Source organism: Microcaecilia unicolor, chromosome 1 (assembly GCF_901765095.1).
Source record: "Microcaecilia unicolor chromosome 1, aMicUni1.1, whole genome shotgun sequence".
NCBI classification, from domain to species: Eukaryota; Metazoa; Chordata; class Amphibia; order Gymnophiona; family Siphonopidae; genus Microcaecilia; species Microcaecilia unicolor.
Window position 1 is genome coordinate 365707597 of NC_044031.1, and position 14221 is coordinate 365721817.

General features: G+C 46.0%; 1 protein-coding gene across 1 annotated transcript in view; it reads right to left on the bottom strand.

Moving 5' to 3' along the window:
• LPCAT1 (lysophosphatidylcholine acyltransferase 1) overlaps nucleotides 1-14221 on the bottom strand; it is a 624443-nt gene that overhangs the window by 471760 nt on the left and 138462 nt on the right. The window contains 1 exon segment of the mRNA XM_030209843.1: nucleotides 7193-7305. Within this exon segment, the coding sequence (XP_030065703.1) occupies nucleotides 7193-7305 (113 nt within the window).

Genomic DNA, 14221 nt, shown 5'->3' on the forward strand with positions numbered 1-14221 from the left:
AGAGAGGGTCGTAAAGGTGGAGGTGAAGGTGATATTACTGCGACTGAAATGATAGGGACCTGGGGAAAGGAAGAAGCGATATGGATCACCTTAAAAGAGATGATAGAACCTCTGTCCACGTGGGTGTTGTCTACAGACCTCCGAAACAATTGGAGGAATTAGATAAAGACCTGACTGCAGATATTCAAAAGTTGGGAAGCAAGAGAGAGGTGCTGTTGCTGGGAGATTTCAATCTGCCGGATGTAGACTGGAAGGTTCCATCTGCAGATTCGGAAAGAAGTAGAGGGATTGTGGATGCGTTCCAAAGTGTTTTGCTCAGACAAATGGTGATGGAACCCATGAGGGAGGGAGCAACACTGGATATGGTGCTCACAAATGGGGATAGCGTGTCAAATATCCAAGTGGGTGCCCACCTGGGCAGCAGTGACCATCAAACGGTTTGGTTTGATATAACAGCTAAAGTGGAGAGCGGCCACTCAAAACTCAAAGTCCTGGATTTCAAGCGTGCTGACTTTAGTAAAATGGGGGAATACCTGAGGAAGGAGATGATGGGCTGGGAGGAAGTACAAGAAGTGGAAGGACAATGGTCCAGGCTGAAAGAAGCTATAAATAGGGCCACGAATCTTTATGTAAGGAAAGTAAATAAAAGCAAGAGAAAAAGGAAACCGATATGGTCCTCCAAGCAAGTGGTTGAGAAAATAAAGGCTAAAGAGTTGGCGTTCCAGAAATACAGAAAAACTCAAGAAAAGGAACATATGGAAGAATACCGGATGAAACTGAAAGAAGCCAAGAGAGAGATACGACTGGCAAAAGCGCAAGCAGAAGAACAAATGGCTAGAAATGTAAGGAGGGGTGACAAAAATTTCTTTAGGTATATTAATGAAAGGAGAATGACTAAAAAGGGAATTGTGAGACTAAAAGATACTGCGAACCACTATGTGGAAAAGGATGAAGAAAAAGCAAATTTGCTAAATAGATACTTTTGTTCTGTTTTCACAGAAGAAAATCCTGGAGAAGGACCGCGATGGACTGGAAATAGTACAAATGAGAATGAAGTGGATACAGCACCATTTACGAAAGAAAGTGTGTATCAACAACTTGAAAAGCTAAAGGTGGACAAAGCCATGGGACCGGATGGGATCCACCCCAGGATATTGAGGGAGCTCAGAGAGGTTTTGGCGGGTCCTCTTAAATATTTGTTTAATATATCCTTGCAGACGGGAAAGGTTCCGAGGGATTGGAGAATGGCAGAGGTGGTCCCTCTTCACAAAAGTGGTGATAGGGAAGAAGCTGGAAACTACAGGCCAGTAAGCCTCACTTTGGTTATTGGAAAAGTAATGGAAGCGATGCTGAAGGAAAGGATAGTGAATTTCCTGGAAGTAAATAAGTTGCAAGATCCGAGACAACATGGTTTTACCAAAGGGAAATCGTGCCAAACGAATCTCATTGAGTTCTTTGATTGGGTGACAGGAGAACTGAATCAGGGACGAGCTATGGATGTAATCTACTTAGATTTCAGCAAAGCTTTTGACACGGTTCCCCCACAGGAGGCTCTTAAATAAACTGGATGGGCTGAAGATAGGACCTGAAGTGGTGAACTGGATTAGGAACTGGTTGACGGACAGACGCCAGAGGGTGGTGGTGAATGGAATTCGCTCAGAGGGAAAGGCGAGTAGTGGAGTGCCTCAGGGATCGGTGCTGGGGCCGATTCTGTTCAATATATTTGTGAGTGACATTGCCGAAGGGTTAGAAGGTAAAGTTTGCCTATTTGCGGATGATACTAAGATCTGTAACAGAGTGGACACCCGGGAGGGAGTGGAAAACATGAAAAAGGATTTGAGGAAGGTAGAAGAATGGTCTACGGTTTGGCAATTAAAATTCAATGCGAAGAAATGCAAAGTGATGCACTTAGGGAATAGAAATCCACGGGAGACGTATGTGTTAGGCGGGGAGAGTCTGATAGGTACGGGCGGAGAGAGGGATCTTGGGGTGATAGTATCTGAGGATTTGAAGGCGACGAAACAGTGTGACAAGGCGGTGGCCGTAGCTAGAAGGTTGTTAGGCTGTATAGAGAGAGGTGTGACCAGCAGAAGAAAGGGGGTGTTGATGCCCTGACTAAGTCGTTGGTGAGGGCCCCACCTGGAGTATTGTGTTCAGTTTGGAGGCCGTATCTTGTTAAGGATGTAAAAAGAATTGAAGCGGTGCAAAGAAAAGCTACGAGAATGGTATGTGATTTGCCTTACAAGACGTATGAGGAGAGACTTGCTGAACTAAACATGTATACTCTGGAGGAAAGGAGAAACAGGGGTGATATGATACAGACATTCAAATATTTGAAAGGTATTAATCCGCAAACGAACTTTTTCTGGAGATGGGAAGATGGTAGAACGAGAGGACATGAAATGAGATTGAAGGGGGGCAGACTCAAGAAAAATGTCAGGAAGTATTTTTTCACGGAGAGAGTAGTGGATGCCTGGAATGCCCTCCCGCGGGAGGTGGTAGAAATGAAAACGGTAACGGAATTCAAACATGCGTGGGATAAGCATAAAGGAATCCTGTGCCTAAGGAATGGATCCTCAGGAGCTTAGTCAAGATCGGGAGGCAGGGCTGGTGGTTGGGAGGCAGGGATAGTGCTGGGAAGACTTGTACGGTCTGTGCCAGAGCCGGTGGTTGGAGGGGGGGCTGGTGGTTGGGAGGCAAGGATAAAACTGGGCAGACTTATACGGTCTGTGGCAGAGCCAGTGGTTGGGAGGCGGGGCTGGTTGTTGGGAGGCAGGGATAGTGCTGGGCAGACTTATACGGTCTGTGCCCTGAAGAGCACAGGTACAAATCAAAGTAGGGTATACACAAAAAGTAGCACATATGAGTTATCTTGTTGGGCAGACTGGATGGACCGTGTAGGTCTTTTTTCTGCCATCATCTACTATGTTACTATGTATTAGAAAAGGTGCAGAGAAGGGCGACGAAAATGATAAAGGGGATGGGACGACCTCCCTATGAGGAAAGGCTAAAGTGGCTAGGGCTCTTCAGCTGGGAGAAAAGTTGGCTAAGGGGAGATATGATAGAGGTCTATAAAATAATGAGTGGAGTTGAACAGGTAGATGTGAAGCGTCTGTTTATGCTTTCCAAAAATACTAGGACTAGGGGACATGCAATGAAGCTACAATGTAGTAAATTTAAAACGAATCGGAGAAAATGTTTCTTCATTCAACATGTAATTAAACTCTGGCATTCGTTGCCAGAGAATGTGGTAAAGGCAATTAACTTAGCAGAGTTTTAAAAAGGTTTGGATGGCTTCCTAAAGAAAAAGTCCATAGACCAGTGATGGCGAACCTATGGCACGCATGCCAGAGAGGGCACGCAGAGCCCTCTCCCTTGGCACGCGCGCCATCGCTGGTCCGCCCACTCTCCCTCCCTCCCAGCAGCAGGCCTGCCTCCCGCCCTCCCTCCAACCAAATAAGCAACCATCAACCCGCCTGTCCTCCCTCCCTCCCTCCCAGCACCAGGAACCCCCCCCCCCCTTTCTCCTCTTAAATTTTAAAAGCGTACCTCCTCGGAGTTCATTCAGGCGGCGTGCGTCGGCAGCGAAGCGCGTGTTCTTCGCTCGGCGTGCCTTCCTTCCCTTCTGTTGCTCAAGCTCTTGAGAGACAGAAAGTAAGGTGCGCCGAGACAAAAACACGTGCTTCGCTGCCGCTGCCTACGCACGCTCCGAGTGTCTGGGTTCCGGTTCGGCCACAAGGCCCGTTTGTACGCCTATTTCCTTTTCTTCCTGAGGTGCTGGGGGGAGGGGTAGGCTAGGGGTTGGGTAGTTGGGGGGGCGTGCAGTGGTGGGTCGGTCTCCCCCCGGCCTTGGTCTGCAGGCCTCGGTCATGGCTCAAGGGCTCACGACCAACCCAATGGATTACACTGATTAAGTCTCAGAAACATTTTTATGAGGCCTTGTACACAGCAGATCCTGGTATTTCTCCACATGAGATCGATGCTTACTTGCAATCCAAATGACTTTCAGCCCTATCTAATACCCAAAGGGCTGCTTTGGACACACCTGTCACAGCCCAGGTGGTTCTTCTGGTGGTAAAAAACTTGCTTACTGGTAAATCTCCTGGACTGGACGGTTTTACCAATGAATTCTATAGGGCATTTAGAGTGGATTTTGCTCCCTATTTGGCTTTGATTATAAATTCAGTTCAAGGGGGAGCTCCTTTGCCCCCATCGATGATGGAAGCATGGGTAGCTGTTTTACCAAAGCCTGACAAGTATAGGACTGAATGCACGTCTTATAGCCCTACTTCTATTCTGAATTCTGATGTTAAAAAATTCTGGCTAACCAGTTGTCTGTGGTGCTACCAGATTTGCTGCATCCGGATCAGGTGGGTTTTGTGGCTAAACATCAGGCTATGGATAATGTGTGGAGAACTGTTGACTTGCTTTACCTTTTACGGCAGGAGGGGCTACCTATGTGCCTATTGGGCCTAGATGCAGAGAAGACCTTTGATAGGGTCCATTGGGAGTTTTTGGATAGGGTTTTGCCAAGATATGGGTTTGGGATGGAGTTTCATCACTGGATTCAGGCCTTTTATATGTCACCAAAGGCCTGTGTACGTATTAATGGGGTTAACTAAGCATTGTTTCCTCTCACTCGGAGTACACATCAGGGATGCCCCCTCTCCCCGTTATTGTTTGCTCTGTTCATGGAGCCTTTAGCAGTGGCAATTAGGAGTAACCCAGATATAGTGGGAGTTAGGTGTGGAATTGAGGAGTTTAAAATCGCTCTTTATGCAGATGACGTTCTTTTGTCACTTAGCCGCCCTTTGGATAGGTGGTCTGGGTTGGAATTGTCTTGGTTTGGTAGGATAGCTACTCTTAAGATGAATATTTTACCTAGATTCTTGTATCTCTTTCAAGTACTGCCTTTGTAGCTTCCCAGATCTTTTTTTTGGCTGGAATACAGGACAAGCTAATAAGATTTATATGGAATAATAAGCGGCCTCGGCTTCCTAGGGCCTTTTTATATAAGGGAAAGAGCCTATGAGGGCTTGCAGACCCGAATGTGTTCTGGTATTATAGGGTGGCGCAGGCCCATGTGGCCATTGAGTGGTTCCATGCATCTCCCTCTAAACGATGGATTTTTCTGGAACACATGATAGGGGCTCACCCTCTAAAACATCTTATCTGGCTGCCTCGTAAATATCACTCTGTGTTGCGGGATCTGTGCCCATCCATTATTTCTATTTTTCATTACTGGAACTCTTTGTTTTCTACTCCTAAAGCTATGTTAGCACGGCATACACCTATTGTGGGTAATCCTATGTTACCCCCGGGGATGGATAGGGATGTTTTTTCTCGGTAGGCGCGTCTGGGACGGAGTGCACGGGACCACCTATTTGAAGAAGATGGGTGTATACCTTTTGCATCCCTAGCATCCGAGTATCAGCTCCCTCTCTCAGACCAGTATGCTTACATGCAGCTGAAGCATTTCTTAGTTGCTCCTAGTACTCAAGTATGTATTGTATCTTCATCCCTTCCGACCCTCCACTTACACCTCAAACGATACCTCAAACGATCACTATACAACCTTGTATTTGTTATCAACTGACTGGGCAAGCGCCTTTGACGGTACTATGTAAGCCACATCGAGGCGACAAATAGGTGGGGAAATGTGGGGTACAAATGCAACAAATAAATAAATAAATTGTCAGAGATGATTCCTATTTGGAGGACTTATGCGAAGACTCGAGGGGTACTCAGGGACGTATTACCTGTTTGTATCAATATTTGAGTAAACTAGCTCCCGGGTACCAACTCCAAGGGCTAATTGGGAGCGGGAACTGGGGTTAGTTATAGCTCCTGATGATTGGCTCACCATGGAAAAAGCATTATTGAACTCCACTATTGTTGTCTCTGTTAAGGAAAATGCTGTCAAGGTACTTTATCGCTGGTACCTTACCCCAGTTAGGCTACATCATATGTTCTCTGGAGTTTTGCCTTCTTGTTGGCGTGGATGTTTGGAAAAGGGGACTATGGGTCACATGTGGTGGTCTTGCCCCAAAGCAAGGGCTTATTGGAAGGCAGTTCAGGCTCGCTTGAAGGGCTGGCTAAGTGGTGGGGTCCAGTGGCATCCAGCAGTGTTTTTATTTGGCAAGAGGCCATCTGGGCTCTCTCGAAATCAGTCAAATCTGGTATGTTATTGCTTGTCAAGCTGCTCGCCTAAATCTGGCTAAGCACTGGAAGAAAAGGTCAGTGCCTTCCTTGTTGGGATGGATTTCTAAACTATGGTACATTTGTGATATGGAAAGATTGACTGCAATCAAGAGACGAACCCAAGCAAGATGGGAGGATGTTTGGGCCCCTTTTATACAGGTGTGCTCTGTGTAATGATAAGGGAGGGGGGAAGGGAGGGGGGGGGAGGAGAGCAAAGGACAAAACAAAACAAAATAAGTCACCTCACCAATCCACTCAATTATGAACGCCTAACTTCTTTAACTACCCTAACCACTCTCTCCCTTCTTCTTTCTTCCCTTCCGAATCACTACACATTACTAACTGTATCTGATATATCGCAATGACAATGTTAACAAATCTATGAAAGCCACATTGCGCCTGCAAATAGGTGGGGGAACGTGGGATATAAATGCAATAAATAAATAAATAAAACAAAAATACAGGGGAATTTGAATTTGGGCGATATAATGCTGTCGGTTAAATGTTGTCCTCATTCACTGGGGAGGAGAGGTTGGGAGGGAGGGGGGGGTTTACTTTGGGTTTGTTGTAAAAGTTACGAAGATTGTCTTACTGTATAGTGACCTTATTACAAACAAACACGGAAGAATGGACATTCTAGTTCGGTCTGTTGGAGTGGTCGGTCACGGAGTTCTATTTTTGCTAACTATATATGTTTGCTGTTATTGTTGGACATATGTGTTTGATCTCTCATTAAAATTCTTCTACAAATAATAAAAAAAAAGAAACGGCACTGCAATAGTACAAGTGACTTAAAACTACTGATTACATCACAGTTTGGAAATCTAGCAAGTAAAGATAAAGAAATAAATGCTGTACTCTTATGAAATATAAGCCACATTTTCCTCACCACAGCAGATATTTATGCATTTAGGGTCAACTTAGAATCAGTTACAACCCCCAAATATTTAAATGCCATTCTTCAACGTAGATGCAAACTCATTATTTCTACCTGGGGCCATTTGCCACTGGAATGAGCACGCCGTTTTATCTCTTCTACAGTTTTTCGACGAGAATTTTGGTCTGACCGTGACACAAATACAGGCCAAATATAGTTAATTAATGCTGCAAGAAAGAAGAATAAAAACAGGTAAAGATTTGTATTGGATTCAATAAACTTCTACAGAAAAATAATATTTTAGTAACATGTACTAAACTTGAAATATTCTGATACTATAATTAAATTTATGAAATATGCAAAAGACATTTTCTGATACCTATGACTTCCTTATTAAGTAGTTTGTTGTCCATACACACACACACTGGTAAGAAAGGCAAGTTGCTTACATTTAACTAGCATTTACTGAAGACGGCAGTATAAATGCAACGCACATTATCCAATGACAACACAGACAGGAAAATGGCTAAGCAGAGCAAAAAAAAAAAAAAAATCTAGACAGTTTATCTGCTTACTAGTAAATAAGGCCAGTTTCAAACAGAAATGAAACGGGCACTAGCAAGGTTTTCCTCGGAGTGTGTATGTTTGAGAGAGAGAGAGAGAGAGAGAGAGAGAGAGAGAGAGAGAGAGAGAGAGTGTGTGTGTGTGTGTGTGTGTGTGTGTGTGTGTGTGTGTGTGTGTGATAGAGAGTGAGTCTGGATGCGAGTGTGTATGTGAGAATGAGAGTGTGCGAGTGCGTATGTGAGACACAGTGACTATGTGAGAGAGTGTGTTTCACACAGATACACCTTGTGTGTGAGAGAGTGTGTGACACAGTGTGAGAGATCATATGTGTGCAATACATACATACATATTCATGAAATGCCCCTATGAATGTTGTGTAGCCACCTAGCATTCCCTTTCATGATGTCTTGTGATGACAGCACTTTTGAACGCTGCGATGTTTTGGAGGGATTTCATGCGGGTAAGAGCCTATTCCTTAGCTTCCCTCCGGACCAGCCCAGAACGTGACTGATGGGTTGTGCACTCCTTCCAGCAGGTGGAGACTGAGAACTCTGACTCTCGTGAGAGCCAATAAAAGCCCTGGTTAGCTAGAGAGATTCAGTATTGTCAGCCTCCAGCAGGTGGAAGGAGATGAGCCCTTCAGGTCTCTTTCTAATTTCTCCCTTTTGATTTTACAACTATATGATTCTATTTATTTTCTGTAAATTATGTGCTCCAGTGTTTCTCTGAAGGTTGAAGGCTGAGGCCAGAGGGGGTTCTCTGTAAGTCTTGGGGGTGCTAAACTCAGATGGTGGGGTCTCTCCCCCCTAAATCCTCCCAGATGTTTGTTTGAATGCCTCTATCTTCAGTTGGCTGAAGTTTTGGATTGGCACTGCCTCAGCCCCTTTGCAGGAAGTGTGTTTGAGAGCCGGAAGAGATGGCCAAGCTGCTTCTGTGGGGGGGGGGGGGGGGGGGAGATAATACAGACAAGCAAAGCAGCTCTATTTTGCCTTTCTTCTGCAGCTGTTCTCTGCTTGTTGGCTGTCTTTCCTTGCTTGAAAAAAAAAATAGCCGTGTTTGCTGGTTTCTGTTATGGCAGAGAAACTGAGGCATTTTGGGGTCTGTGAAATAGGGTCATTTAGGGTTGGTCAGATAGCTCCCGACGGTTTCTCTGCTGAGTCGGTGGTTCTTTTGTTAATGCCGCGGTTTTCTTCAGTGTTGTGGGAACCCGGTTAGAATCGGCTTTAACCATTTTTTAAATTTTTTTACAGAGCTCATTCTGAGGCAGAGACGCCAGCTTTTTGTTACTGCCACGTTTTCTTTTCTCTCTGCTGCAGGAACCCGGTTACCGTCGGCTTCAGTTTTGGCAGGAAACACCGCCATTTTTCCAGAGCCATATTACTGAGGAAGAGAAGGCGGTTTTCTTTAATGGTTTTTTTTTTTCACAGCTTCCCGTCCCCAGCAGGATTTTTTTCTCCTGAGTTTGTTTTGGGTGCTGTACTTTTACATGAGGCTGCTCCCTCTGGTCCACTCCTTGCTATGCAGAGGGGATTTTATCTTCAGTTAAGGGTCCCAGGGTTTCTAGGGACCTGGTGCATGCCCTGTGTCTTTTTTCACACCCAGATATGCTCTTTTATAAGCTGATACCTTATTGAGATGGACAGCGTTTCTGAGGATCCTGATTCATGTTTTTGGTTCAGGATGCTCTTGAGATTGAAGGGGGGCAGACTCAAGAAAAATGTCAGGAAGTATTTTTTCACGGAGAGAGTAGTGGATTGCTTTGGAATGCCCTCCCGCGGGAGGTGGTGGAAATGAAAACGGTAACGGAATTCAAACATGTGTGGGATAAGCATAAAGGAATCCTGTGCCGAAGGAATGGATCCTCAGGAGCTTAGTCAAGATCGGGAGGTGGGGCTGGTGGTTGGGAGGCGGGGATAGTGCTGGGCAGACTTATACGGTCTGTGCCAGAGCTGGTGGTGGGCAGCGGGACTGGTGGTTGGGAGGCAGGGATAGTGCTGGACAGACTTGTACGGTCTGTGCCAGAGCCGGTGGTTGGGAGGCAGGGCTGGTGGTTGGGAGGTGAGGATAGTGCTGGGCAGACTTATACAGTCTGTGCCAGAGCCGGTGGTTGGGAGGCGGGGATAGTGCTGGGCAGACTTATACGGTCTGTGCCCTGAAGAGCACAGGTACAAATCAAAGTAGGGTATACACAAAAAGCAGCAAATATGAGTTATCTTGTTGGGCAGACTGGATGGACCGTGTAGGTCTTTTTCTGCCGTCATCTACTATGTTACTAATACACAGACTGTCTGACTGTGTGACACAGAGAGTGAATGTGATACAATGTGAGACATATTGTGAGACTGTATGAGAGAGAGAGTGTTGTGTGTGTGACAGAGATACCTCCCCCCTCCCTCTGTGGTCTCAGCACCCCTCCTCTTGTCTCAGGATCCCCTCCCCCCTCTCAGGTCTTAGGACCCCCTCCCCCTCTATGCGTTCCCCTCCCCTGTTGTGTGAGGACCCCCTGCCTTTCCCCCTCCTCTGCGTGGTTGGCAGCACCGTGCGAGTGTGTGTGTGTGACAGAGATTGAGACTGGGTGCGAGTGTGTCTGTGAAAGAGAGAGTGTGTGTGTGATAGTCCTGTGTCCCCTGCCCCCTCCAGCCACCCAGCGATTCGCCTCTCTCCCCTGGCCCCACTCCATCCACCCATCGATTCTCGTCTCCCCTGCCCCCCCCTCCAGCCACCCAGCTATTGTCCTGTCTCCCCTGGCCCCCTCCAGCCACACAGCGATTCTCCTTTATCCCTTGGCCCCCCTCGAGCCATGCAGCAATTCTCCTCTCCCCTGCACCCCCCCCCCCCCCCCCGTTCAACCACCCAGGGATTGTGCTCTCTGCGCTGGCCGCCCTCCAGCCACCCAGCGATTGTCCTGTATCCCCTGCCTCCCCTCGAGCCATGCAGTGATTCTGCTCTATCCCGTGCCCCCCCTCAAGCCATGCAGTGATTCTGCTCTCTCCCATGCCCCCCCTCCAGTCACCCAGCAATTATGCTGTGTCCCCTGCCCCCCCTTCAGCCACCCAACGATTGTGCTCTCTGCCCTGCCCCCCTTCGAGCTACGCAGATATTTTCCTGTCTCCCCTGCCCCCCCCCCAGACACCCAGCGATTCTCCTGTATCCCGTCCCCCCTGGAGCCATGCAATTGTCCTCTCTCCCCTGCCCCCCTCCAGCCACCCAGCGATTATGGTCTCTCCCCTGCCCCCCCCTTCAGCCATCCAGTGATTGTGTTCTCTGCGCTGTCCCCCCCCCCCCCCTCCAGCCACCCAGTTATTCTCCTATCCCCTGCCAGCTCTCCAGCCACCCAGCGATTGTCCTATATCCCCTGCCCCCCTCGAGACATGCAGTGATTCTGCTCTCTCCCCTGCCCCCACTCCAGCCACCCAGTGATTATGCTGTGTCCCCTGCCCCCCCCTTCAGCCACCTAGCGATTGAGCTCTGTGCCCTGCCCCCCTTCCAGCCACCCAGCTATTTTCCTGTGTCCCCTGCCCCCCTCTAGCCACCCAGTGATTCTCTTGTATCCCCTGCCCCCCCTCGAGCCAAGCAGCGATTCTCCTCTGTCCCCTGCCCCCCACCATCCAGCCACCCAGCGATTGTGCTCTGTGCCCTGTCCCACCTCCAGCCACCCAGTCGAAGCAGCGGCGTTCTTGAAAGCCCTGGCCGCCCACAGAGTCAGCTTGCCTTAAGAACGGAGCGTCAGTCAGTCCTCCTGCCTTCTTCGTACCCGCCCTCGACATCATAACGTTTAGACGCGAGGGCGGGGCATGGAGAGCTGTGACACCGTAACAGACTTACGAACCTGAAGCCACAGAGTCAGCTTCAGAACGTTGGAAGTGCGTTTTATTATAGTAGATGAGTGCCTTACTCCTCCCACATATGCACAGAACAATGCCCCCTCAGTCAAATATCACAGCTTCAGAGAACAATGTCTATACCATTTCTGAGAAGAGATAGGTGGGAGATGTGTGACTGCTTTATCCTGTTGCCCATGGAGAACACCAGCTAAAGTAAGCAATTTCCCCTTACCCATGCACAAACACAGTTAAATCATTTTACATTTATTGTTTATAATCTGCCATTATCCAGGGTGGGGAACAATAGTACATACACAATAAAAACAGGCAAAAAAAATACAACATATAACAAATAACTATAAAACAAAACGAAAGTCAATAATCCCAGGCACAACAGGGCAAATGATAACACAGACAGAGCAAGTTGTCCTTCAACTGGCATTGAAATAATAAATCAAAAGAACCACAACACATCAGACAAATTATAAGCTAAACTAAACAAATAGTTCTTCAGTTGGCATTTAAAGGAGGTCAAATAGGCTTGCTTTTTAATTCCCAAAGGTAGTTTGTTCAGCTCTTTTTCTGGTCTGTTGCAGTCATAATCACTGAAAAGCAGGTACCACAAGGTCACAAGCCACTGCCGAATGCAGGGCCTGCAGGGTCCCATCACTGCACATTAACACACAAATAAAATGAAGAGCCCTGTTGTATAGTACATTGAATTAACAGCAGCAACTTGAATTCTATGTGAAAAGAAACAGGTAATCAGCACAATCGCATTAGGTAAGGTGTAACATGTTCAAAATTAGTCAATCCATACAATAGACGCACCGCAGTATTTTGTACAATTTGTAATGAGTAAATACAGGAAAGTTGATAAGCCCAAATATATAATGCTACAATAATCCAACTCACTCAGTACCACAGTTGGTAAAATTCTTTGAAAAGCAGACATAGGCAACAAAGGCCACAATTTGCTTAGCAAACACAACTTAAAATATGAATTTTGAATTACCAATTGAACCTGTTGCTTAAAAGACAAGTGGGAGACCAAGGGAATCCCCAGACTCTGTACCTGACTTGAAAATTTCACAGGAACCCCTGATTGAAGAACAGTCTTGGGAATCATAGTAGTGGAATTATAAACAACAAACGTCAACCAGCCTAATATAATAACAAAAATCAACTGTAAACAGGTCACTGAATCAAAAACAGACATTGTCAGTGGGGAAAAAATCGGATGTCATCCGCATAAACGCAATATGATAAATCCAGAATGCAACAAATGGCACAACAGAAGCAGGTATAAATTAAACACAGCCGACAACACTCAACCCTGGGGTATCCCAGTAGCCAATGCACGTACAGTAGAAATATTCTCCCCCATTCACACACCTTGTTTCCTAAAAGTAAAAAAAAAGACAAACCATTTCAGCCCCACAAGTAGAAAATCTCAGGAAAAGGGTTGTACATAAGTGCATCAGCATTGCAATACTGGGACAGATCAAAGGTCCATCAAGCCCAGCATCCTGTTTCCAACAGTGGCCAATCCAGGTCACAAATACCTGGCAAGATCCCAAAAAAAGTACAAAACATTTTATGCTGCTTATTCCAGAATTAAGCAGTGGAGTTTCCCCAAGTCCAATTTAATAATGGTCTATAGACTTTTCCCTTAGGAAGTCATCCAAACCTTTTTAAAACTTTGCTAAGCTAACCGCCTTTACCAAATTCTCTGGCAATGAATTCCACACTTTCGTATTGAATTTGCTACTTTGTAGCTTCATTGCATGCCCCCTAGCACTAGTATTTTTGGAAACAGTAAACAGGCACTTCATGTCTACCCGTTCCACTCCACTCATTATTTTAGAGACCTATCATATCTCCCCTCAGCTGCCTTTTCTCCAAGCTGAAGAGCCCTAGCCACTTTAGCCTTTCCTCATAGGGAAGTCGTCTCATCCCCTTTATCATTTTCGTTGCCCTTCTCTGCACCTTTTCTAATTCACTATATCTTTTTTGAGATGTGGAGACCAGAATTGAACACAATATTCGAGGTATGGTCGGTCGCACCATGGAGCGATACAAGGGCATTATAACATCTTCATTTTTGTTCACCATTCCTTTCCTAATAATACCTAACATTCTGTTTGCTTTCTTAGTCGCAGCAGCACACTGAGCACAAGGTTTTTTTTTTTTAATTTCTTTATTATATTTTAACAGAATAATTACATCCATTCAGCTTTGCAAAAGTCAACATGTTTACAGCTTAATAACCTTTTCTTCCATAACAAAGTTTGCAAACCAACTCTAACAATCCCTCACCCATTCCTCCCCCTCCCCCCCAACTTAATATGATGATGTACAAGATTCTCTCATCTGTTCATATGGATGCCAAATTTGTTGAAACCTATGTAAGTGACCTTTTCTCAGTTCAGTCAGTTTCGACATCTGATACAAATAATCAAGTTTAATTTTTACAGCTTGAATTTGTGGCATCTCTGTTTCCAAGCCCTTGCCACTGTCAATTTGGCTGCTGTGAAGATCTGGCTAGCCATTTTATGTTGATGTGTCTTACATTTTCCCGGGCAGAAGTGCAATAAGCAGTATTCTGCCTGGTTAGGGTAGTCTATCTTTGTTATTTGGTAAACCATTGTTTGGATCTGAGTCCAAAATTTCTGTATCTTGGGACATTCCCACCATATATGCATAAATGTGCCTCTCAAACCGCACTCTCTCCAACAATTCGCCGATACCTTAG